The 27,056-nt window shown below is 45.9% G+C and overlaps 1 protein-coding gene across 6 annotated transcripts in view; it reads right to left on the bottom strand.

Moving 5' to 3' along the window:
* The window catches only part of KCNIP2 (potassium voltage-gated channel interacting protein 2), a 294,234-nt gene that overhangs the window by 106,812 nt on the left and 160,366 nt on the right, over positions 1-27,056 (bottom strand). Inside the window, exon 1 of one of the 6 annotated variants that reach the window (XM_083149648.1) lies at positions 24,780-24,944. The exons of the other annotated variants lie outside the window; for them this stretch is intronic. Within the exon in view, the coding sequence (XP_083005774.1) occupies positions 24,780-24,882 (103 nt within the window). The 5' untranslated portion in view covers positions 24,883-24,944. Of the gene's footprint in view, positions 1-24,779; positions 24,945-27,056 lie in introns of those variants that run through there. 6 annotated transcript variants of the gene reach the window in all.

Here is a 27,056-nt window from a genome sequence, read left to right as displayed (position 1 = left end):
TTTGCTAAACTTACAAAGATGAGTTGCTAAATTCACTAGGAAATAATCCCCTCTCCCCCTGAGTTTATTATAAAATACAGCAATCAACCGCAATCTTCCACATTGAAAATGTAATAAAATACACAATAATATTCGCCTGATTTCAAGCAATACAGAATAATCATCGTCACTTCATAGCTATGTGTACGGTGTCTGTGTAGGAGCGTTGCTGCTTTCCTGGAGCCGGTTCGGACAGATTAGAGACCAATCTATTCCTATATCTCCTGTATACTGCATCTCCTGTATACTGTATATAGCAGCACGTCACAAGTGGGACCTGGATCATCTCAGACCGGAGAATGAGCAGAGAGGACAATGGCCACGTCTATTACAATAATACGATTATTGATCTGTCAGAATGAAATGCAGATGATACAATGGGGACAGATGGGATATAACAATGTGATTAATGGTCCTCTCTGTGATTTACTGTATATAAGGAAAAACGTGCTCTGGTAAACAGAATATACACTCAGCAGGTATTCTACTGGGATTGGGCAAATGATTATCTCAAACATTTCTTATCATTAAAAATATATACAGTGATTTAATTAGCTTAAGCCGTATTGAACTGTTCTTCACATTTGTTTTAATGTCCGTTGTCCTGTTGTTTTAGGAAGAGGAGCTGGTTTTGGGTAACGAGGGCATGCTGAGGGCACAGAGAAATAGTCACATCTGTGCTCTAGCTTTGTGGAGAAGTGTAATGGGGCCTACACACGTAGTGATTTTGTGTCATTTTTCGATCACTTATAGCCCTTTTACACCTCCGCAAAAACCCGGGTCACCGGTGGGTCAGACCCAGGTCAGCGGTGGTGTAAATGGGTCACGCTGTGTCCCTTTACACTGAACTTCTACCCACGTCCTGACCTGGTTAGAACACAGCTAGGACCTGGGTAGAGGGCAGTGTAAATGGGTACGCTGGGTCATCCGACCTGGCTCCCGTTTACATGAATGGCAGACGTCCAACCTGCCTCCGCTGCTATCTACTATGCTCTGCAGACAGCAGCGGCGGCAGCGGAGGAGGTGAATGGATGCCTTTGTGCGGCATCCATTCACTTCCTGGACGACGGCTGGGGAGGTGCACGGCGGCTAGGGGCTGCCCCCAGCATGGCGTTCGGCGGTCCCGGTGGGGATGATCGCGGTCCCGGTGCTTGGAGATGATGTCATCTCCAAGCGCCACCTCCATCTACACTGCGGGTAGGCACCGCAGTGTAACCGGGTAAATCCTGGATCCTTGCTCCAAATGCCGGGTTGGATCTGGGATTTTTGGTGTAAAAGGGGTATTAGAAAATGCCCTACATCGCTCCGTGTGCAGGTACCATAGTGATAATGATGCAGCACTGTGTGCTCAGTGATCTTGCTGAGCGATCTGCGTTGCTCATATTGCTGGCGCACAAACTATACTAATACTACTTTCACCTCGCTAAGCCGGGTCGGACCCTTTCATACTGTACCCGAGTCGCCCACTATACACAGGGCTACCTGGGTACACCCTTGTTATAACCCAGATTGAATTTCTGGGTTGGTCGACACGCGTTATTTAGATTTTTTGCAAAACTCACGTCGGCCTTTTCATGTGTTGAGCTCTTCCGTGTCGACCTTTTGCTTGTGTTGAACTGTTGACAGTGTCGTCCTTATGCATGTCAGCCTTCTGCATGTCGACCTATTGGCTGTCTATTTTAGACACTGTAGACCTAGTAACCTGAGTTTAAGTTGGTACAGTAGGATCTTCTTTATGTTATGAAAATCATTTTATCCTTTGACCACAAGAGGGCAGACTGCACACAAAGATCGCAGGGTGAACGGATTGTTAAAAGCATATTCCAGCATCCACCAAGAGATGATCTGAGAGCACTATAAATATTAACTGCAATTCATACAAAGATAACACATTGCGGATTTGACTGTAGAGGCTAAACTGCTGGAGACTAAGGAACCTCAGTAATATGCTTGTAACTAAGTATGTGATTAGTGTATATAATACAGAGACATATACAGTATGCAGCAAATCCTGTACTTACATAGCATTACTTATTACTATCAGGGAGTCCTGCTGACATCACATCAGTGGTCTGTAGTGAAATGTGTGTATTACATAGCGTCATGTCTGACAAGTAGGACTGGAGGCGCGTGTGCACATATCCAGAGATCAGAGGGTACAATTACTAAGCAATACATTGTAAAACCTCCACATCTTCTGGGGCTTGAAGCTTCGCCTATTGGATTTAAAGGGGTAATAAAATGAAATGTTCTTTTACATTTGTAGATGCTGAAGGTGTAGAAGCTTTGACGCCGCTTATTAAATTTGCAGCTATGTTTTCCTAACATGTAGATTAGAGGTCTGATTCAGCTTTGTCAGTAAAGCAGAAAAGCACCAAACTGGGCAAAACCGTGTTGCACTGCAGACGGGGCAGATGTAAACTGTGCAGAGAGAGTTAGATTTGGGTGAGCTATTGTTTTTCTGTGCAGGGTAAATACTGGCTGCTTTATTCTTACACTGCAATGTAGATTTCAGTTTGAACACATTCCGCCCAAATCTAACTCACTCTGCACATGTTACATCTGCCCCACCTGCAGAGCAGCACGATTTTGTCCATATGAGTATTTATTTTTTGGTTTAACAAATCAGGTGCTTGGATCAAAATATTAGAATGTCTTTGACATTGAGGTGACCTTGGTCATTTCTTTGCAAACCTATTGCATGTATGGGGCAAACAGAGAATGTCATGATACAGTAAAACAGTGGATGGTACATGATTGGATGGTCCCATGATCATCTCCCACCTCATCACATTGTACTATTTCCCTCTCTATCCTGATATCATGGCTAGTGTTTGATGTATGTAACGTTTGATTTACAGATGTGATCTCTTAGTTGCTGTGATGCACCCCAGTCGCATCCGCTGTTCCTGCTATGCCGTTCACCGCAATGGGCACCCGCTACAACCAGCTGCTGTACGCAGCAAACACATCTATATACTGTAGTCAAGCAACCCAAGCATTAGGACTAGGGCCATGTTAAAATATAAGCACACAGCGCAGCTGAACAGGGTCATGTGATTCTAGGGCCTTTGAGCAGTGGTGGGCTGTCGCATCTGGATTTTCTTGGGATACATTAGAGAGAATGCCCAGCTGCCCTGATTGTGCATTGTGTCCAATCAGGGGGGCTAACAGCTCTGCCAGGCTCCGGTAAAAAAAGGTGGTGTGGCCAATGGGTGGCATAGCCACTCCTCTGTAAAAAACAAGGACGAGCGGCATAGATAGCACACCCGACACAGACTCTCTCCCCTGTGCTGGGCTGCAGAGAGAGGCTGTGCTGATAAGATGACCCAGACAAGGACAACATTGCTACTACATGCAACAATCCCAACAACGTGTTAAATACAGCTCCTGCTCATTCATTATTAATGCTGAGTGCAGCTAAATAAAACTTGATTGCGAATGGTGCATTAGAACGCCAGTGTCAGAGCAAAAGGTGATTTAAACATTTTATACAGACATAAATGAGAACCCCAAGAAATGGCTTGGAGAGTCACCCCCAAACACCCTTGCTAGTGTCAGGACAATTACCACCACATCACTACCTATGTGACAATGTTTCAAGTGCCAGATGTGGGAAGCTTCAGAAAGTGATAAAGTGGAGCGCGGTAAACAGCCAGCCAATCGGCTCCTAACTGCCACATCACTGATTGTGTTTGACAAATGGCAGTTGGGAGTCAGCTGGCTGGTAGTTTATTACTCTCCACTTTATCACTTTTTGATACTTGGTGCATCTGGACAACAAAATACCTTTAACATTCCTTATAAGTGCTTAGTCTATACCAATGAAGGAGAAGCTTGGCACTCCAGCTGTTGTTGAACTACACATCCCAGCATGCCCTGCTACAGCTTTGATATTTGGCCATGCAAAAACTGTTGCAGGGCATGCTGGGATGTGTGGTTCAACAACAGCTGGAGTGCCAATGTTTCCCATCACTGGTATAAACCAATGGTTTCTAAACTCAGTCTTCAGGAAGCACTAACACATACCTCCCAACCGTCCCGATATTGCCGGGACAGTCCCGATTATCAGGGCCTGTCCCGCGCGTGGGGAGGTTGCCGTGGGAGATAATCACTGTTTATACCTCCCGCGGCAATCTCCCCCGCCCGCGGGAACACTGCAGGCTGTAATCACTTTGCCTCCTGCCGGGGCTGAGCCTGTGCAGTGAGCGCATAGCTGCCCGCTCACGATCCCATAGCTGCCCGCTCACCGATCCGCACGGAGATGTAGCGCACATAGTCGGGTTTGGCCCCACCCCCTATGACGCATGACGCTGCGTGCCGCCCAGCCATGCCTCTCACACACTTGTCACGAGGATGGGCTGGCTGGCTGCACTGTAAGCTGGGGCTGGCTTTTTCCAAGCGGAAAAAGATGCGCATGCTCACAGCATCTATCCCCCACATCCAGAGGGGCTGGGGGCTTGGCAAGAGGCTCACGGAGCCTCAGGGCCATGCCCCCACAGCGTGAAATGGGGGCGTGGCCTTGCAGGTTGATGCCATTATAGGCCACACCCCCTATCATGGCAAGCCACGCCTCCTTTGGCGCACGCAAGTGTCCCTCCTCGGATGACCTGAAAGTTTGGAGGTTTGCTAACAGGCCATGTTTTCCAGGTCACATGTGGATATTTAAAATGTGACAGTTGGTGATATACTATAGAATGCACCTGCAGGATGACCTGGAAAACCTGGACTGTTATTGCTTTTTGAAGACCGAGTTTGGAAGACATTAAACATGTGATTCTACAACTACAAATATGCATCGAATACATCACATTATTACACATAGATTTACAGTGTACGGAGCCTAGCGATGACAATTCATACGAAAATGTCATTTCAGCGCAATGAATTAACCCTCTCACAGCCACGGCAGTCATCTTGACCATCTGGGCCGGGTTTCTGGGCCACAGGGGTGCGTCCAAACCAAGTTCTAAATTGAAGTGTTAAAATAAAGCTATCCAGCATTTGTGAGCTACAGTACACACAAGAGCAGCCAGTATTTACCCTGCACGCAAAAACAATTCAGTTATTTTCCCATCTTGCACTTGCTCAGTCCAGAGACTTGTTTTGTTTCTTCCGCTTTGTCTTCACCTTAGAATCAGGCCCATTAATGGCGTCATCAGGTCGCTCCCAGTTCCTCCCGGCCCTCATCATCTCCGGGGAGCAAAAGATATGATATAAATCCTTATTTCAATTCAGATTGTGTTTGATATAAATCCTTGTTTCAACCTAGATTGTGTTTCCTGCAGTAATAGGGAGCGTTGTCCCGCGTTAGAAAACCGTTTCCTTCATAAACATTGTAATCCATCACTGATGACATGAGCTCTGGGAGAAACGTTGTCTGGGGAATTCTCTGTATGTTATTTCCACCAGGCCAGACTCCGTCCAGCCTGCCAGCGCAGCCCCCAAGCTCCAGCTACCATCTCCCTCTACGGTACAAGACTTTGTCCTAGTTCGTAACCAGGCCCATACATTCATAATACTGTCTCATTAGATGTGCAGGGCTCCATCAAGATCGTGCATGGAGCTGAAGGGGTTAACCGTGACGTCGAGCAGGAATGTCAAACACTGTTGCCATGGGAACCGGGGAATGATATTACTGTCTCTTTATCTGACCTTCGCCTGTCATCGCTGAACGCTGCCCCCCCCCCGGCGCGGCTGATAAAGACAATGTAAAGGGAGAGCGCAGCCTAGATTAGGGGAGCAGGATGGCGCACGGGGGTAAGGGTCATTGGGTCGACCCAATTTATGTCAACATGCATCGGACCAACCACTGAAGGTCGACAGGCCTTAGGTCGACACCTGAAATGGGTCGACACAAGCATTAGGACGACACAAGTTTTTCACGTTTTTTGTCCCGATTGTCAACACCGTAGACATGGACACTGTCTAAGTGTATTGCTGCGCTGGGCACACTATTATATTCTCCCACCATGCCGTAGTGGATGGTAGGGCATGAAATACCCCCTGTCGGCACATGTCAGCTAAAAAAAAAACATGAAAAAATCATGTCAACTTATTGACTGTCGACCTTCCCATTGTCAACCGAATGCGTTTGTTGAAATTCCCACCCCGTCAAACTTAGCCACGTCGACCTATTTCAGGTGTCAACATAAGGGTCTGTGTGTCACCACGCAGACTTCCCGGCACCACAACCCCCCGGTTCTGTTGCCACCTGCACAAGCCGAAGGTCACTCATGCGGTCCTCTGCGCTGAATGGTCGCGATGTTGGATCCGAGCTTGCGAGGTCGGTCACATTGGATATTGCCCTTGGTTGTGCCGGGTACAAGGAGTATGAACTGCAGGTGTCCTCCGGGACCAAGGCTGGAACTGGAAATGTTTGGGTTACTGTAGTTACTTTGCAGCTCTCTTACTCTTTTGTTTTCTGATTTGCTAACACCTTACTGTGGTCTCATAATAACCTAATGGAACAGGCAGGAGATGGGCTTTAAGACTCCGGCTGTTTTTACAGAGATAAACTGTTGGCAGATAAAAAAAAAAAAAAAAGAAAATACAGCAAAATATAAGTCTGGAAAATGTGCAGATAAGCCGCTGAGCCCTGTGCTGCTGTGCCGCTGTGAGTTCAGATCCACATAAAACCCATATACACTCTGTATACACTGTACGCCTTGCATCATATTTACAGGCATAGTATTAATGAATGCACTAAGCCAACTGTGATTAATGTTAGCAGAAAAAATAAAATGTTTTCCTAAAGCTGCTCCTTCCATGTGTGAAACATTTCCAGAAAACATATTTACTAATCTAATCCATAGTTACCTCCTCTACTGCATTCTAGAGGAGACTCCCTGACATAGCAGCAATCTCCCTCTCTCCCTCATTAGTCTAGCAATCTCCCTCATGTCACCTAGCCCGCATTACACTGTTACATCATAGTTACCTCCCCTCCTGCATTCTGCAGGAGACTCCCTGACATAGCAGCAATCTCCCTCTCTCCCTCATTAATCTAGCAATCTCCCTCATGTCACCTAGCCCACATTACACTGTTACATCATAGTTACCTCCCCTCCTGCATTCTGCAGGAGACTCCTTGACATAGCAGCAATCTCCCTCTCACCCTCATTAATCTAGCAATCTCCCTCATGTCACCTAGCCCACATTACACTGTTACATCATAGTTACCTCCCCTCCTGCATTCTGCAGGAGACTCCTTGACATAGCAGCAATCTCCCTCTCACCCTCATTAATCTAGCAATCTCCCTCATGTCACCTAGCCCATATTACACTGTTACATTATAGTTACCTTCCCTCCTGCATTCTGCAGCAGACTCCCTGACATAGCAGCAATCTCCCTCTCTCTCTCATTAGTCTAGTAATCTCCCTCATGCCACCTAGCCCACATTACACTGTTACATTTTTTTGGGGAAAAAAGGAATGAGAGATAGATACATTTACATTGAATCATCAGCACCATTTCCCAGCACTTTACCAAGTATTGTAGCTCTTACTAACTGCTTTGGGCTCATTTACATTTGGATATAAGTCATTTTACAAGATCCCTCTCAGATGTAGCAGTACACACCCACGCTTCTAGGTGCTACGTTCACATTCTCTTTTCACAATCTCTCCATGTATGGTACTAGACACGCCCTTTGGGTGGAGCATGACACGCCCCCTCAATGGGGCGCCTTGTAAAATTCTGTTTCCAACTATAATGTCCCTGAAACTAGTTTTCAAAAGTAGGTAAGTATGATTTAACTCAGGCATGTCCAACCTGCGGCCCTCCAGATATTGGCCCTTATTCAGATCTGATCGCAGTACAAATTTGTTCTCAAAATGGGCAAAACCATGTGCACTGCAGGTGGGGCAGATGTAACATGTATAGAGAGAGTTAGATTTGTGTGAGTTATTTTGTTTCTGTTCAGGATAAATATTGGCTGCATTATTTTTACACTGCAATTTAGATTTCAGTTTGAACACACCCCACCCAAATCTAACTCTCTCTGCACCTGTTACATCTATCCCACCTGCAGTGCACATGGTTTTGCCCATTTTGAGAACAAATTTGTACTGCCATCAGATCTGAATAAGGGCCATTGTGAAACTACACATCCCAGCATGCCTTGCCATAGTATTGCTATTAGCAAATGCTAAAACTATTGCAAGGCATGCTGGGATGTGTAGTTTCACAACAGCTGGAGGGCCGCAGGTTGGACATGCCAATATCAGGCATACTTGTTATAGGGGGCAAAGTAAAACTATAGCTCATACGTTTATATCAGGGCTGCCGACCCTCCCGGAATGGTCCTGGAAATTGAGTCAACCTCCTGGACTCCGCGAATCCCCCACGGGGTGGGAGCAAAATTACGCAATTTGTGTCTTTTTAGCCCCAATCCCTGCTCTGCAATGCCTGAAATACCGGCATTGCACAGCAGGGGCGTGGCCACGAACATGTTGGCCATGCCCCCAGGCTGGTATCCGCCGGCCACCCCGCGCCCATCCCACCCTATTAGTGGCCCCGCCCCCATGTGCCTCAGGAAGTAGGCAACCCTGGCTGATATACTCTGTACCTGGGCACTGTGGAATTCTTGTGGCGCCATATAAATAAAGCATAATAATAATATAGCTACAGATGTGTCCTCATACAACAGAGGCAATAGCGGGTGCAGCAGCGCCCCCTCTGAATCAGGCCCTTCTGTACAGTACTGTATGTTTCATTTAACAAATGGATCAATCTTAGGAATTAAACAGAGATCAGGGAGGCAGTTCCTGTGGAGATAAAGTCATGTTCTGCCTTCAGTGAGCAGGAAATGGTCTGGTTCTGTGTTGGATTTTATAGACTGACAGAACGTAGTAAAATAAATGGTGTTACTGATATGTAATTACACGCTGCAATGATCACACGGGACACTTTATCATTCACAATCACACACCCAACCAGTGACTTTGTCAGACACATAAATCTGTAATAACGGGGGGGGGGGGGGGGAATCTCTATCAGGTGGGAGCCCCCGCTGTCATGCCTCTGGGTAATTGAATGACCCATGGCTGAAGAACTTTGGACGTTCTACCTTAAGCATCTCGAGGTTTAATGGGTTCAAGGGTTTCTAAAGCGAGACAAAAGTGACCAATGATTTGGGGGAAAAATGTCAGTATTCCATTTTTTTTCTTCTGGTATCTCAATCTACAGTATATATCACGGTTCCTATATCCATCTGGTATAATGAGGTTTTAACTGCTGCAGAGTAACCTTTCAGCTCTCATTTGCTTGACATACCTGTGACATTCAGCATTGTGTTCTACTGAGGAAAGGTAAAATAAGTTCTTATAGGCGCTGGAATGAAACAAGACTGGGTACTGACAGGCAGAGAGAGGTAGGAAAGTGCTTAGCTGGCTGTAAGATCCATTTATACAGCAATGATGGCAGAAAATCTGTCCTGGAATCAGATTGTTGTTGGAGTACAGTATGAAAGGAACAGATGTAGTTTGAACTGTGTAGAAATAGGTCCAGTGTAGCTATTAGTCCATTGTAGAGATGGACATCGGAAGCCCACCATCAAATGATGGCTGTGCTTCTGCCATCGAATCTTCCGATGCGATGGTCACTGACCATCGCATCAAAAGACTTTGATAGAAAAAAAAATACATATGATTGGCGCATGTACAAAAAAATACCTTTTTTTTTTGCACATGCGCAACTATCTTCAGCCCAGCCATGCATGTGCAGGAGGACTGCAGCGTTGCTGGCTGGGGGGCGGGGCCATCAGAACACCATCGAACATTTACCATTCGATGGAAAAATATTGATGGCAGTGAAACATCGTGATGCGATATCCATCCCTAGTCTTGTGAGTCCTCTGTACATGCAGGCCAATGTTGGCTGTATCATCAAGGACTGCATGTTCAAGCTGGACGCCACTGAACGCTATAGATAACCATATCGTTCAGTGTGCATGCACTTTAGCATTTGCTGGTAGTTCAGCGTGAAATCGATAACCATATCGTTCAGTCTGTATGCATGGGAGTTAGGAGCTAGGAACCAGGAAAAGCAATCCGCATTAGTAGTGTATGTGATGTAACAATCCCTTGTGCACTGAAACATGACCTGTTACTAGGAATTCCAGCAGGTGATCACACAGGTCGGAGGTCAGAAACCAGAGCTGGCAATTACAAAGCCAGGAATCAGGATTCCGGTGATGCACATTCAGACAACACTCTAATAAGGTAGGGCAGTATGGATGGTGTAATGGTTAGCATTACTGCCTCACAGTGCTGGGGTCATGGGCTCTATTCCCACACTAGGGTTACTTTTTTTTGGAAGCAAATGAACCCACTAATATATCTGGATTGTGGAGGGAAAACCGTAGTACCCAGAGAAAACCCAAGCAAATATGGGGAGAATATACATACTCCACACAGGGCCATGCTAGGAAATGAACCCATGACTAACCATTACACCATAAATTTGATAAAGCACATACTCAATAAGAGTATGAGATAGCGTACCCTCCAACATCACTGAGAAGAAAACCAGGGAGGGGGGCATGGGATTTTGAAACCTGCCCTGTGATCCGGAGATGCTGCTGCCGCATCACTGGGCGGCACATGACAGCAAGCCGGGTCAGTACCTTTCACACAAGCCAGTAACCCGGGCTAGTCGCGGGAGCAACCCTGCTAGCTAGCAGGGTTGAAATCCCAGCAAATTGTCTTGGGAATTTGGCACAGGAACCTTTCACACCAGCGCTAGTTGCGGGTTGTTCCCGGTGCCAACCCGGGAATTTTGGCTGGTGAAAAAGGGTAATAAAGGAAGTAGTTTTTATTATTCACAGTTTCTTATATAGCGCACATATTCCGAAACGCTGTACATATATTTGAACATTCACATCAGTCCCTGCCCCAGTGGAGCTTACAATCTATATTCCCTACCACATATACACGCACACACAGACATTCTAGGGTCAATTTTGTTGGAAGCCAATTAACCTACCAGTATATTTTTGGATTGTGGCAGGAAACCGGAGCACCCAGAGTAAACCCACGCAAGCACGGGGAGAATATACAAACCCAGCACAGTTAGAGCCATAGTGGGAATGGAACCCATGACCTCAGCGCTGTGAAGCAGTAATGCTAACCATTACACCACCCGTACTGCCCACGGATGGTTGGCTAACCCTGCTCTAGACACTGTCAGCTTTCCCAGATATGAAAAAGGGGGTGTGACTAAGCAGCAATATCACGATCTACGTCCTCATTTTGCTGTCATTACGGGAGCATGGCCAGCGCTGTGTAAACTGCTGGCCATGCCCCCAGTCATTCTGTCTGGGTGAAAAAACGCTGTGCTCATGGGTACAGCATCTATTCCCTGCTCATCCGCTAAGCCAGGGCTGGGCAACACCGGCCCTCCAGATGTTAATGAACTACACATCCCAGGATGCTTTGCATTAGTTTTGCTATGTTGCCATGTTGAAACTGATGCAAGGCATGCTGGGATGTGTAGTTCATTAACATCTGGAGGGCCGGTGTTGCCCAGCCCTGCACTAAGCAGAGCAGTGAGTGACAGGGAGGCTCCTAACTGCCCACACTCACCTTGGGACACTGCTGCCCGTGCTTGGGACGCAGTACAGTCATTAATAACCAGTGACTCTCCTGCAAAAATTGGGTCAGTTGGGAAGTATGTGAATATTCCTCACCCAGCCATCAACTCTGCCTCAGGCCCAGTTCCAACTGCAGACCGGTAAACAGTCAGGTTCAAGTTGAGAGACTTTATCGGCATCGCCGATAGAGGCGGCTAAGTCTTTCCCGATAACACACAAACCGCCTCTCAAATCAATACCGTGTTTCTGAGAATCATCACCTGGAAATGTCGCATGTGCTGGAAGTGACCTATGACCCTCCTATAGGAATTACAACAGTCCTGACCAGTAAATGGTTTTCACATCTCTCTCTCTACTCAGGTTTTATTGAATGCCGCCGTCCTGAAAGGTGAAAAACAAATAAATCAAAGACGTTTGTTTAACGTAAAACACTCAGGAGCACTCACAGGAGCCAGGAAAATGTTATGTCGATGGGTCACTAGGAATAGAAAAGGATCTGTACATCTTCATTAGACCACATCAATCGTTATACACAAACATCGGGAATGCGCTCAACTTACAGACGGTCAAAATACCGACAACCATCGGCAGGCACACAAAATGCAGACGCGTTCAAAATGCTGACATTTAAAGTGTTGACGGATCAAAAAGTCAACAAGAATTATTTATGATTTTTGTCTTCGAAACTGACTTGTTCTTACTTCACGATCCACATGTGCCCAGAGTTAGATGATAACAGCGTGCCCAGCGAGGGACTGTGTCCGAACCATGCCAGGGGACACGGTACAGTGCCTGTGTCAACCTACAGATGGAGCCACGCTGATCTTTACTCCCTTCGCGCCGCAGCGCCGAGAATGGGACATGACTGCGTGTTTTTGCTGCAAACGGGGCGGGTGGTCGCGTATCATTCTCAGCGATCGGCGCACCGAGACGGGTCGCTGCTGTGCGAAAGTAGCAAATATAAGAATGGCCCCGTCTGTATGTCGACATAGACACCGAAATAATACACCGTGTTGACTTTTTGACATGGCAACATCTTAAATGTTGGCATTTTGACCGTGTCAGCATTTCGGCCATGCCGGCATAATGTTGACGCTTTGAGCATATCGGTATCTTGACTGTCTGCCAAACATTGCATAGGGCGTATATCGAGATTCTGTTCGCGGTTAGCAAACAAGATTACTGGGTTTATTTACTAAGCCTTGGGGAGTGATACAGTGGAGAGAGATAAAATACCGGGCAATCAGACCCTAACTGCCCTGTGACAGGCTGTGTTTGAAAAATGACAGAAGCTGGTTGGCCATAGCAACCAAATCTATTATCTTCTAGAACTGCTAAATAAATAAGAAGGTTCTGATTGGTTGCCGATAGCAACGTCCCATCTTTAGTAGAACTCCCATCTCAGCATATAAATCCTAGTTAAGCATCGCTCTCCAATGGAAGGATATACATACATCTCGCATGTTGCAATGAACCAGTGGTGACATACCATGAGCTGGAACCTTAATACCTCTCAAGGTGACCTTTACTTTACATCTTTGGAGACGCGTGACAGTCACTGAGAGTGACTTCCAGTGATTACGCTGCGTAAGCGTCTGACCGGGGACGAGCGGCAGCGAAGATAGTCTAATGTAAATGTAATTTCTGATTACAGATGCACTTGCTTCCTTGCATGGCAAAAACGGGAGAAAGATATTCATCAAAGACAAATGTAGCAGGTGACGGTTTATCTGTCACTGTATCCAAGTTCAGCAACTATACAGGAATAACCCTGCAGAGGAAATGGCTGTAGTGCAAATTCTCCTTTAAAGCTACTAAAATATGTACTCATGTACCTTTTATATAATATACTCTATGTAGGGTGTGAGAATCAGAAAGTGAGAGACTTGAGGTTTTCCCTTTTATTTTTAAAGCGGCAATCATTTGCATGACAAAATCAACCTATTTTTATTTTTTTGTTCAAAATGCCAACATGCCAAAAAGTCAACATGTGGTTTTTTTTGTGTGTCTATTCCGTCAAAGATCGACATGGACACCCAGGACCGTATTAGGATCTGTGTAGGCCCTGTACAACAAAAGGTCTTTGGGCCTCCCCCCGGCCCCCCTGATACATATGCATCCCAGGGATCTGAGCAGCTGGGTCCGTGCAGCGGATGAAGCCATGTCGACCTAGAACCATGTCGACCTCACGGTGTTGACATAATGCTTGTCGACTATCATGCTGTAGACCAGGCATTCCCAACCACGGTCCTCAAGGCACACCAACAGTGCAGGCTTTAGTGATATCCAGGCTTGAGTACAGGTGACTTAATTAGTATCTGAGGGATTCTGATTAAACCATCTGTGCTGAAGCCTGGATATCACTTAAGGTGCCCATACACACTCCGATCCGGGCGTGCGTTCTGGGCTAAAATAGCATCCATTGCATCGCATTGCATGCAATGCGATGCGATGAAAAGCAAGTACAAAAAGTATGTGCAGCACATACTTTTTGTACTGTGCGATGAGGTGCCGCGGGAGCACGCACCTCAAAGCACACATCGCACCGCCGGGATCGGAGCGTGTATGGGCACCTTAAAACCTGCACTGTTGGTGTGCCTTGAGGACCGTGGTTGGGACAAACTTGCCTACCTGACCCTCTCCATGCGGGAGAAAATGCTCTGTTTCTGGACTTCCCTGGTAGTGTATGATTGCCAGCACCTGTGGTGAAACGCCTTAACCTAGCTCCCCACAGGTGATGGCAATCATACATTACCAGGGAAGTCATGAAACAGAGCATTTTCTCCCGCATGGAGAGGGTCAGGTAGGCAAGTATGGGTAGGGAATGTAGACCAAATGACCGTATCCCCTCCAAAGTGAGTAAGCATGACCTGCAGCTGGGGAAACTGTTTTGCTAATCAAAGGGGGAAACATATAAAGCCAACTGCCACAGGCTATGCTTCCAAAATGACAAAACATAGAAGTTGTTCCTGATTGGAACTTCTGTCCAAAGCTTTATTCATCTCCCCCAAAGTACATTCAGCTGCATACAGTACGTTTTACAGTGCTGTGCTAGTAGGCCAAATAGTATTTGAATGGTGTCATGAAATACAGTATTTGTGTCTGGGAAATCCTTGCCTCTCTGCTAAGGTGTGGTATAGTGAAGAGATGTTGCTGAATAAAGATTTTCCCACCAAGATAACTCTGATCTGGGGGTTCCCTGGGATACTAATAACAGTATGCGGTCGACAATCACTAGTTTGACTACTCATGGTCGACAGTGAGTGGGTTAAGACCTAAAAATGTCCAACATACTCTAGGTCCACATGAACACGTTTTCATGATTGGGCAATGTAATTAAATGCCCAATTTTTTGTAATTGCCAACATTTTTACAGAAATACAATCTACTGCTGGCACTAAGGCAATGCGAGTACCTACAATTAGGCCGGCAGGCACGGACTGGAATCCACCCTCTTACCAGTCAGCAGCTGCGGTATGTGCAGCCTCGGATTTACCATCTGGGAACTTACAACAATGGCTGTGCTGTATTCTTCAGTTCCCTCAGTCCTTAATGTTATTTGCCATCTAATGCTAGACTTCACCGCAGTGTTTTGTGTTTCTTGTACGGTCTCCCTTCAGACCAAACTGTAAGCAGATCTGGGCCAGACCTGGCTTATCAGCACATTAATTATGTATTACATAAAACTGAGATCCCCACATGGGCCTGAGGAAGGAACGGTAAATTGGCCATACACAGGGTATGTAATCGGTGGCGGCTCCGGAGGTGGGGCTGCAGCACAAAATTCAAATAGGAGAGCAACACCAACTGCAACTCCAACTGCTGCCAAACATCACTGGCCATACCTCACAGGCAGTTGGTGTGGCTGCTCTGTTTGAATTGTACACCGTGCTGCTGCCCCACCCCTTTAGCCGCCACTGTAAGTAATATATAGGGGATTTACATATAGATCTGGTACCAGACGGCACTCAGGGCGACTTTGCAGCCAAGGAACACAGGTAGTATAGATTTACTATATACAGTCTCTAATAAAGCATTACTCCACCTATATTTTTTCTTTGCTGTGATAAGTTCATACACGTTCCAATAAAAATATAGGTACTTATGTAATATCTGGACTCACGTTTTTCTTATGAGACCGCTTCCGCTCGCCACACTATATAAAATCAACTCCATGCGTAGTTGGATAGTAGGGGTATGAAAAAATGGGGTGCATTTAACATGGGAGCCCAGATAATACATAAGTACCGAAATATATTACCAAATGTCCACTTTTATGTATCTTGGTTCCTTGCACATTAAGGTTCTCAGTAATACCCCTTTTACACCGCCTCAAAACCCCAGGTCTTTGGCGGGTCAGACCCGGGTCAGTGCTGGTGTAAATGTGTCACGCCGTGTCCCTTTACACTGGACTTCTACCCAGGTCCTGACCTGGGTAGAACACGGCTAGGACCTGGGTAGAGGGCGGTGTAAATAGGTACGCCGGGTCGGATGACCCGGCTCCCATTTAGATCAATGGGGGGGACATACAACCTTCAGACCGCAGCGTCTGCAGGTTGGATGGGGGGGGGGGCACAGACAGCCTGCGCTGCTGTCTGCTATACTCTGCAAACAGCAGCGGCGGGAGCGGAGGAGGTGAATAGATGCCTGTTTGCGGCATCCATTCACCTCCTGGACAACGGCTGGGGGGTGTGCGGGGGCTGGGGGCAGCTCACCTTGGTACTGGGCTGCCCCCAGCACGGCGATCGGTGTATCCGGCGGGGATCACCGCGGTCCCGGCGCTTGGAGATGATGTAATTTCCAAGCGCCACCTCCGTCTACATTGCGGGTGGGCACCTCAGTGTAAATGGAGTAAATCCCAGATCGGACCCGGCTTGGATCCGTCTTCCAAATGCCGGGTCAGATCTGGGATTTTTGGTGTAAAAGGGGTATAATTCACTATGGCTTGGCTAATGGAGAAGCACTGTGGCAGCCCAGTAGATGGGCAAGTAATGGGGCATGATGCACAGCGCCACCCCCATATCACAAGACCACACCCCATTTCTGTGCGCCTCTTCATTTTCAGTGTTGGGAGGTAAGCTTGCAGGAGTACGATGTCTCTTTAAAAAACTGATTTGTTTTTCGGCAGGATTTGGACATTTTCTCATTATGTTTTATTAACTTCTAACACAATCTCCTCTTTGAAGCATAAAAAAAAAATAATAATTTCCAAAAACAGATTATTATAACCAAGAAGCTGCTTTAATCACATCCTCTGATTTATAATTCTTTAAGGCTGCCAAGAAATCGATCGATTAAGTCAATGTACTTGAAATATCTACTTTTGAAAAGTTTCCAAAAGTGCTATGAAATTATCCTTTGAAAGCTTCAAAGAGATTGTATGGTTTGTAATCAATAATTCAGGACCTGTGTCAACTTATTCGGTTTAATCCAACACTTAACACACAAAGTTTTGGGGCAAAGCTAATTTTCGTTTTCTTGTTGCTATTAGCACTGTTATATATACAAGTGATGTCATCAGGTCAGTATAAGGAAAAGGTCTGTATTCGTATACAGAATAACATAACCACTAGTATAAATGACTACGGATGTTAGAAGTCACCACAGAGAACCACAACTTGTATAAAAGCATCTGGAAAATGCAGTCATCAGTCAATATCCTTATTCAGGCATACTTGCCTACTTTTAAAAACTAGTTTCAGGGAGATTATAGTTGGTAGTAGAATTTTGCATAGCGCCCTATTGAGGGGGCGTGTCATACTCCACCCAAAGGGCGTGTCTAGTACCATATATGGAGAGATTGTGAAAAGCAATTGTGAACGTGGCACCTAGAAGTGTGGGTGTGTACTGCTACATCTGAGAGGAATCTACTAAAATGACTTATATCCAAATGTAGATGAGCCCCAAAGCAGTTAGTAAGAGCTACTATACTTGGTAATGTGCTGGGAAATGGTGCTGATGATTCAATGTAACTGTATCTGTCTCTTGTTCCTTTTCCCCCAACAATGTAACAGTGTAATGTGGGCTAGGTGACATGAGGGAGATTGCTAGACTAATGAGGAAGAGAGGGAGATTGCTGCTATTTCAGGGAGTCTCCTGCAGAATGCAGCAGGGTGGGCAACTATGATTCAGGGTTGTGTACCCAGAAATCGGGTCAACCTCCCGGTCCCCCGGAAACATAGGAAAGCGACCCGCATCCCCCCCCCCCCTCAGTGGGAGCAAATGATGCAATTCGCGTCTTTGTGCAATGCCTGAAATACCGCCATTGCAAGGTGGGGGGCTTGGCCATGAGGACACAATCGCGTTGGCCACACCCTCTCACTGGTCATCTGCTGGCCGCCCACCCCCACCTTGCCTTGTCAGTGGCCCCGCTCCCCGTGTCTCACTGAACTGGCAGGAAGTAGGCAACCCTGTGCGGTTCACATTATACCATCTGCTAATATGTGATTAGGGATCACTGTTCTCAATGCTAAGAATGAGCGGAGATCTTGGCTACAGCACCCAATCAAATTATAGTGATCTCTGTAATGTACTAGATATACAGCAGGATATGTAAAATCTGATTAATGGTTACTATGGGAACTTTTTTACACACGGGAAAGGGGGTTTCAGCAGCATCTGCATAAAGTCGCGGGCAGGTAACCGCCAATAGACGCAGGTGGAGGCGCTGTTGTTTGCGACTTGGAATCAACCCTAGGTTTTCAAACTTTGCACATGAACTAATCCTATGGTAACAGTGTCGCTTCGTACAGTATACAGGTTACTCATCATGGTAAAACTGGCTGAGGGCCGCATAAGCCTGAGGCCACATAAGAGCCCTATATTTTGGGTCATGTTAAGTTCAGTCAGAGAAAAGCTAGTTTCAGGTGTCTCTGTAATGGCCTGGTGACAGGCTGGGGGGCCTATCAGGGCACCAGGGGCCGTTCAAAGTTTACAGGGTATATATATATATATATATATATATATATATATATATAGTTTGGGTCAGGTGGTCTTCTTGCCTTTTTGGAAGCCCTCCCACCCTCCCAGGATTTTATGATTTTTGTTTTTTCTTTTCTTTTTGGCTCTCAGTGCGATTTTGATGGCTGTTACAGCCAAATTGGCGGGAAGTCGCTACCAGTCATCGGCCAAAGAATGGCATAAGCGGTCATTGTGGGTCACCCCCTTTTCGTAGGATGGCGGGTGAGTCCTTCCCATGCTGGTGGACAAGGGTGTGCGGGAGCGCCCATTTGCTCTGCCAGGTTAAAGGGTGGTGAGTCCCGCATGATGCAGGTTATGCAGATAGGAGGCGTTGGTGAGCCCCTCCTGGAGTCTTTGGGACTGGACTCCTTCAAGTTTCTAGGAACCACAATCTCCCGGGGCCTTAAATGGGGGCCCAACACTGATACTATTGTTGGAAAAGCGCAGCAGAGGCTATTCTTCCTTAGGCAACTGAGGAAGTTCAACATCTCACAGAAGCTTCTGCTCCTCATCTACTCCGCGATTGTGGAGTCTGTACTGTGCTCCTCAATACTGGTCTGGTACGGCTCCGCCAGCGAGAGAGACAAATGCAGACTCCAAAAGGTAGTCAGAACTGCAGATAAGATAATCGGGACGGACCTTCCCTCTGTCCCGGACCTGTGCCTGTCCAGAGCAAAAAAGCGGACAACGAAGATAGTCAAGGACCAACTACATCCTGGCCATGGCTTGTTTAATCTGCTGCCATCAGGCAGATGCTACAGGGCCATTCCCACCAGGTCCACCAGAAGCCTAAAAAGTTTCTTCCCTCAAGCGGTTCACCTGATGGCACATGAACTCGTGAACTCCTCACTGTCTAGTCGCGCCGTAACCCTTTGCACATAATCTAACACAGTGTCCCCTCGGAATAACTTTCTGTATGACTGTACATGTTCCCCCACCTGTTTATACTGTTTATTGTTTATACTGTACACTGTTTACTTGTTACCCACCCGGCTGCTGCACAGCAAACCAAAAACAAATTCCTAGTATATGCAAGTACAGTATACCTGGCCAATAAAGCTGATTCTGATTCTGATTAAGATCAAGTTGACTGGGCTGGCATTTGGTAGCGACTTGCTCTCTGCCATCATCCAAAGTTAAGGTCCATACACACTGGGCGACTATGCTCAGCGTGTATGGACATCGATGATCGCATTTATCGCTGCGGGGAAAGCGGCTTTCCCCCGGCCCGGTGCCGACGGAGGGGGGGGGGGGGGCGGATGGCATTGCATATCAGAGCATTATGCAAAGCCGCCCTGAAAGCCGCTCATCTGCTGGTATAACCAGCAGTTGATCGGCTTTCCTGGCGATATTGCGGGAGCGCGCAGCAGCGCTCATCGCCAGGCCATACACATCGCCGGGCCAAAAGATGCTGTTTTGAGCGACTTTCAGCTCAAAGTCGCCCAGTGTGTATGGGCCTTTAGTTTAAGTTAGGAAAATCTAGTTTAAAGTTCAATTACCAAATTTAGTTAAAATTAGTTAAACATGGTCACCAAACAATAAATGATTGTTGACCTTTTAAACTTAGCACTTGTTGTTTGTGTCGTTATTTATGGTCTGTGTGGTTTTTTTGTGTCAGTGGGGCAGATGTATTAAGTCTGGAGAAGATATAGGGGGAGATTCTCTAAAACTCTCCGCCCAGCTCCGCCCCCCTTCGCCGACCAACGCAATCATAATTATCGCATATGTTCTAACATATGCGATAATTATAGCAAAGGACAGCTCTTGCGTTAAGAGCTGTCCTTTGCGGTGAGAGTCGCCGGGTCCCAGCAGGTCCCAGCGGCTCCCCCCTCCCTCCCACACCCGGCGCTGCTGCTGCTGTGCCGGGCTCTCCTCCTCCCTGCACCCGGAAGAGGATCAGTGCAGGGAGGAGGTCACAGGTCCTGCCCGGACACAGGTGAGGGGGGAGGGGGCGATGCGGGGCGGCGGGGGTCCGTGCAGGGCGGCGTGGGTTCACGTTAGAAGCCCATTGGTAACCCGGCGGGGGATGCTTAGAGCATCCCGAAATGCGGTAAAAACCCCGATAACTGAGTTTTTACCGCATTTTTACCTTAGAGAATCTCCCCCATAAACGGGAGATAAAGTGGAGATAAGGTAAAAGGAGATAAAGTACCAGCCAATCAACTGCCAACTGTCATTTTCAAACACAGTTCATTGGCTGGTACTTTATCTCCTTTCACTTTATCTCCAGTTTATCTCTTCTCCAGGTTTAATACATCTGCCCCAATGTGAGTTATTTTAGTTAAGCTAGATTAAGTTAAGGTAAAGGTATGGTACAATAAGTTATGGGCGCCTTATGGCATGTAACACAAGTGCTGCACGGCAGCTATAATTATTGGATATGTAGGATGATGATGTCATTTATTAGTAAAGCAAATGATGACATCACACTTAGCTCCAATAAATTAAGCAGAGAGCTTCTGATGACATTCTCGTATTGATTTGTACCCAGCTTCTGATTTGCTCACAGTTTTGTGCTAGTTTATTTTGTTTAATTAGTTTTAAATTGGTTCATTTTGATTTTGGTGTTATTTTGTGTGTGTTTTTCTAGATCCCTTCTGTGCTTCTGAACTTTGTCTTTATATTAATCAGGAAAACTCATTTATTTTGTCTGCTCATAAATACTAGATTGCTCTGCTGCGCTCTCTGGGCCGTATTCAATGCGGCCGGTGAGGGGGTTAAACGGCTAGGATCGCCGAAAAAACAAGCGACCATCGTCGTTTAACCCCCACTCCGGCCGCTCACCGCTCACCATATTCAATGTTCCGGGGGAATCCTCGTCCAAACGGCGAGGTTTGTGGCTAATGCAGGGAGACTGCTGCATTGAGCCGCGAGCATCGATGTTTTGGTGGCCGCACACGCCGTTTCCATGTCGCAAGGTGGAAACGGTGTGTGCAGGGGGGGGGGCAGTTGAATACTGACTGTGTGAGCTGTCACAGATCGCAAAAACCATTGAATACTGCCCTCTGAATTGGATACATTTGTATTCAGGCCATGAGTGTATCTGAGATGGGATAAGGGGTGTGCAGCACACATAGGGTCCTAAAGGGGCTGCATATAGTCACCCCTTCATTATACTTCTTTTTGTGGGAGAAATCACATGGTACGAGCACAGTCACATGGTACGAGCACAGTCACATGGTGCGAGCACAGGCACATGGTGCGAGCACATTCACATGGTACAAGCACAGGAACATGGTGCAAGCACAGTCACATAGTAGGAGTACAGTCACATGGTGCAAGTACAGTCATATGATGCGAGCACAGTCACATGGTACGTGTACAGTCACATGGTGCGAGCACAGTCACATGGTGCAAGCACAGTCACATGGTGCGAGCACATTCACATGGTACAAGCACAGGAACATGGTGCAAGCACAGTCACATAGTACGAGTACAGTCACATGGTGCGAGTACAGTCATATGATGCGAGCACAGTCACATGGTACGTGTACAGTCACATGGTGCGAGCACAGTCACATGGTGCAAGCACAGTCACATGGTGCGAGAACAGTCACATAATACGAGTACAGTCCCATGGTGAGAGCAGTCACATAGTACGAGTACAGTCACATGGTGCGAGCACAGTCACATGGTACGAGTACAGTCACATGGTGCGAGCACAGTCACATGGTACAAGTACAGTCACATGGTGCGAGCATGAAAGAAAGTACTTTGTAAAAGTTGCAGGAGGGCGTACACTGCTCCAAACACTCAAAACTTTCACACCAATAAGAAGTATGGACTAAGAACTGCATTTCCTGTGTGCTGGAATTTGCTTTGAGCATGAAGCTCACAACCTTCAAGTTGGCCCACTTTCTTCTTTTGTGTACCACACAATAAATCAAAGTCGCCTGATGGCGGAAAGCCACTATGGGGTCAATCCTATTATAGAGAAGGTTGTGATTCAAGGTCATAACTACCATCAGTGCATGGCAGGCAGCTGCTATGGGGCCTGCAGATGAAAGGGGCCATCTTCCCTGTCAAAGTAACCTGCTATAATATACATTTTTTCCCTATTGGGTGGTACATAGGGGCCCACACTAACTTTTGCTATGGGGCCCTACAAATATTTAGTTATGCCAGTGGTGCGATAGGCCATTGCTGTTGCACTTTAACGCCGGCAATGACACCCAACCACACACTCTTTGTGGGCTGAAATCTCTCTTCGTGGGCTGAAATCAGCCCAACTTTGCACAAAAGTGTTCAGAACCCTACGGGGCAGTGAGCACTTCTGCGCAAATCTGGACAATAGGTTTTTCATGGTTTTTGGTGTCTAAGTCGTCATAAATCGTCATAAACCTTTTAATTGTCGACCTGCCGACCGTATCCCAGACCCAAGTAACAATAATGCAAGAAGAATGAGGGCAAGGTGTGTATATATCCAACATAGGGATTGTGTATACTGTATATCCCACAAGGATTTAAAACAAAAATGAAAATAAATTTACTGACGGTTGGACAAGTAAAGACGAAACCACGGAATAAAATAACACAAAGCGCAAGAAACGGATCTAAAAGCATAAAAACAAATCTGTTATTTTATAGCAGAAAGGAGCATTGATCTCTACTATCTGGGGAGAAACGTATCTATATTCCTCCCTCGCAGTGCACTCTGCTTGTGACCAGCACCTTCATTAATACTTAAACACAGAGGAGGGAGAGACAGCCATGGGGAGAAGCGGACGTGCTTCTTCCTGGCTTTCAGAACATAACTTGTACTGCCGCACACTTGGCATTTCTTCATACACCGTAGAACTGTGCATTTACCTATATTCATACTTCTACCTATAGTCATTTACCTATAGTCATACAGACCTACCGTATAGTGTTTGAGTATTGTGAGCGGGTCGCGATATTTCACCGCCGTTTGTTTTTTTAACACAATATTTTTTGCCCAAAACATTTTCTCAGAATCCAAATTAATTATTTACTCTTGCAAATTAATGACCATTAAGCAGTGATGGGAAAATTGAGTTTCTTAAGCCATCAGTAATGTGAGATTGTTGGATATTACCAACCCACATACCATGCTCAGTTTAATTATTTATTTATTATTTATTTATTAACAGTTTCTTATATAGCGCATACATATTCCGCAGAGCTCTACAGAGAGTATTTGAACTGCCCCAGTGGAGCTTACAATCTATATTCCCTACCACATGTACACGCACACACAGACATTCTAGGGTTAATTTTGTTGGGAGTCAATTGACCTACCAGTATATTTTTGGATTGTGGGAGGAAACCGGAGTACCCGGAGGAAACCCACGCAAACACAGGGAGAATATACAAACTTCGCACAGTTAGGGCCATGGTGGGTATTGAACCCATGACCTCAGCGCTGCGAAACATTACACCATCCGTACTGCCCAATTCAGCCCTGTACACACGGTTCGATTTGGTCTATTTTTCCATTCGATTTTGCTTATATAAGCAAAATAGAATTGAAATCGAATGTTTTTCAGTCGCATCCAATGCCCGTTCAATCCCGGCGGGATCGAAAGCAAATAGAAAAACAGATCTGTACTATATAGTCCAAATCGAATGTGTTTTGCTTGCCGTGCAATTCGATTCCAATCGAATTGGGATCGAATCGCAAGCAAACCTGCACCGTGTGAACACTCCTTAAGCTTAACAGACTTTAATGCTGTTATATATATATATATATATATATATATATATATATATATATATATTCTATGTACTATGAACATGATATAAAAAATATGTAAGTCTTTGTAACACAAGAAGTTATCACTATTAACTTACATGCAGTAGCTGTATGTTATAGAGGTTAAAACTATGTATAGTATCTTTTCTGAATTCTACAACAGGATCACGTGCTCTAATCTGCAATCATGACTCTGGAATAATACCCAGCAAGACATTACTATCAAGGGTCAAATCAATTTTAATATGTTCAGCAAAATAACCAGAAGATAAAAGCAGCTAGCTGGTTCCCCAGCAGATGAGTAACTTAAGAGACACAACCTCGTGCTTGTCAAATAAATCGCTCTAGGCAAACTACAGTATTAATTACTTTCAGCTCTTTATACTTAGCACAGTTATATGGGAAAGTGACAACAGTTTAAGCAACATGATCCATGCGGTGTATATATATATATTTATATAGGTCTACTTTACCTTCCACGGCTACAGGTTCAAAAAGCCCAAATTGTTCCAAAACTTTAACAAACAAAACTAAGACCACCAGCACTGCTATCATCTCAAGTCCTTCGAGATTCATGGTGGTCCGGTTGCATGGCACCCAAGAGCCCGGAATTCGAGTGGACTTTCTTCTCCGTCCCTTAGACCTCCGCCAACTTCCTCACCCGAACATCTCAGCTGAGGTCAATCACATTTTGTCCTTTACAAACCCCCATTAAAAATGTTTTTCCTTTTTTTTTTTTATTCCAGAACAAAAATCCAAATTAAGTATTGGGCGAGCTGCAGAAAGCAGAGAAGGTTCTACTATCACAGAAGTCTCCACTTATTCTCAGGATCATCTCCATCAGTTTAAAAAAAAAAAAAAGATTTTGGCAAAGAGATAAGAAATGTTGTTTGCCAAACCCACACACTTAGGAGGCAAGAGTTGATGGCCCGGAGGTTCGGTAAATGGAGACGAGTGAGGACTCCTTTTTTATTCACCTTGTGGGTCAAGGGCTGAGAGCGAACGTGGAAAAAAACCCCAGGAGGGACAAAGGAAAGGAAAAGTGAGGAAGGGGAGATTGGGAACAAAAAAGAAAAAAGTAAGAGAAAGAGGGAGAGAAGCAACAAAAAGAAACTAGAAGGGAAGAAGAAGGCAGAAGGAGCGAGAGAGTGGGATAGAGGGTGGGGAGGCATTCCCTCCCATTTCGGTGACACCATCATCAGCATTGATTTGCTTAATGCAGTTACTATGGATACCGATGATAGATATTAGATGTCCTCTCCTCCACGTTTGGTGACATTAAAGTTCTGGGTTAAATGTTTTTTTTTTTCCATTGTTAAAAAAAAATAAAAAACAGCAATCCATTATCTGCTGTGGGACGTTTGGCAATGCAAATCTTGCTGCGATTATCAGATTGCAATGTGGGTGCGTGTGTGCGTGTGGCGCGTGCAAAGTCACCAGGGACACATCAAGTCCTGCAACCGGTTCTGCAAAGTCACACAAAGTGACACTTCAGCTCCAAGTTGTAATGATATTCTGCCTTTCATTAGATTGTGTAAGGTAACGTTTGTAATGAAGTAAACTGGTTCTCGAGATGTTTGGCAGAGTATTATGGAGTTCTCCCTGACTCCCAGGAGACCAAAGAACCCCTCCCAATCTTGTCATTATACTAAGGGGGTGTCGTCATTTTTGCATAAGTTATGTTGATGCATCCCTGCACTTGCCCATTGGACCTCCACTCCAAGGACTCCAACAGACCAAGTGGTCTAACAGCCCAAGGGCGAGATGTACTAAGCTTTGAAAAGTGATAAATTGGAGAGCGATGAAGAACCAGCCAATTAGCTCCTAACTGCCATGTTACAGGCTGTGTTTGAATATTTAGGTAGGAGCTGATTGGTCGGTCATTTATCCCTCTCCACTAGAATATATCGGAAAGGTAAAAAATGTGGCAGTTAAATGGTCAAACAGATGTCGACACATGGTTGTTTTGTTATAACCCTAATCTCCCCCTAGTGCCTAACCCTAACCGTCCCCTCAGGCAGTCTAACCCTCCACCAAGTGTCTAACCCTAACTGTACACATCATGATAAATCATGAAAAACCATATAACAGGTGGTAATAATAATAATAATAATATCTAATGGCCACATATATATAATGTTAATCAGACTCCTATGACCTTTTGACCATATTAACCATTGATCTTTGGCCTATTGACCTGTCGACCATCGGGCATTGCCTATCTATCTGTGTACGGCCTATCCTCCTCTTCTTCCTCCTCCTCCTCTTCCTCCTCCTCCTCTTCCTCCTCCTCTTTCTTCTCCTCCTCCTCCTCCTCCTCCTCTTCTTCCTCCTCCTCCTCCTCCTCCTCCTCCTCTTCTTCCTCCTCCTCTTCCTCCTCTTCCTCCTCCTCCTCCTCGGCTGCCTGGTCCCGGGCTGCCTGGTCCCGGGCTGCCTGCTCCCGGGCTTCAATGCGTGCCCTTGCCCGTGCTGAAATGTTCATGTTGATGGCATAGAAATCCCAAATGCCCAAATCTTAATGAAATGGGTGAGACAGGTGATGCGATAATGCAATCATGTCACCCTAGTCTCACCGCCTCTTCTTGCTCCCACACATTCCTCATTTCCTCTTGGAGATCCCCCACAGGGTAACATTATATACAGCAGTGCCATATATGTTAGCAGCAGCAGACTCTATGGTTACACTGCAGTGGCAGAAATAACATGACATCACTGTCAGGGCGTAATCAGTGCCAGGATCAGCGCGCTCA

The sequence above is a fragment of the Crinia signifera genome, chromosome 6, assembly GCF_055691185.1.
Source record: "Crinia signifera chromosome 6, ASM5569118v1, whole genome shotgun sequence".
NCBI lineage: Eukaryota > Metazoa > Chordata > Amphibia > Anura > Myobatrachidae > Crinia > Crinia signifera.
The sequence above is the reverse complement of the archived record's forward strand: the minus strand, read 5'-3'. Positions and strand labels throughout refer to the sequence as shown.